Source organism: Brassica oleracea, chromosome C9 (assembly GCF_000695525.1).
Source record: "Brassica oleracea var. oleracea cultivar TO1000 chromosome C9, BOL, whole genome shotgun sequence".
Classification (NCBI taxonomy): Eukaryota; Viridiplantae; Streptophyta; class Magnoliopsida; order Brassicales; family Brassicaceae; genus Brassica; species Brassica oleracea.
Window position 1 is genome coordinate 13,061,626 of NC_027756.1, and position 407 is coordinate 13,062,032.

Genomic DNA, 407 nt, shown 5'->3' on the forward strand with positions numbered 1-407 from the left:
GTTCCTTCAGGATAAGGCTCGGGAGGTGATAGAAGCAAATGTAAAACTAAAGGAACATGGGCAGAGCCGGGAACGTGTGGAGAAGCAGATCTCATGGAATCGACCAACAAATGGCTGGTTCAAACTGAACACGGATGGAGCATCTAGAGGTAACCTGGGACTTGCTACGGCGGGTGGGGCTATTCGCGATGAGTATGGAGAATGGAATGGGGGTTTTGCAATAAACATAGGCATCTGTTCAGCCCCTTTGGCAGAGTTATGGGGAGTATACTATGGCTTGTGTATAGCATGGGACCGTGGGATTCGTCAGTTGGAGTTGGAGGTTGATTCGGAGAGTGTGGCGGGTTTTCTTCAGACAAGGATCCATGATTCTCATCCCCTGTCGTTCCTAGAACGTCTGTGCTATG

The 407-nt window shown here is 49.6% G+C and overlaps 1 protein-coding gene across 1 annotated transcript in view; it reads left to right on the forward strand.

Annotated features, from left to right (window-relative positions):
* Positions 1-407, forward strand: part of LOC106314355 — a 6,381-nt gene that overhangs the window by 5,077 nt on the left and 897 nt on the right. Inside the window, exon 7 of the mRNA XM_013752235.1 lies at positions 11-322. Within this exon, the coding sequence (XP_013607689.1) occupies positions 11-322 (312 nt within the window). The remainder of the gene's footprint in view (positions 1-10; positions 323-407) is intronic.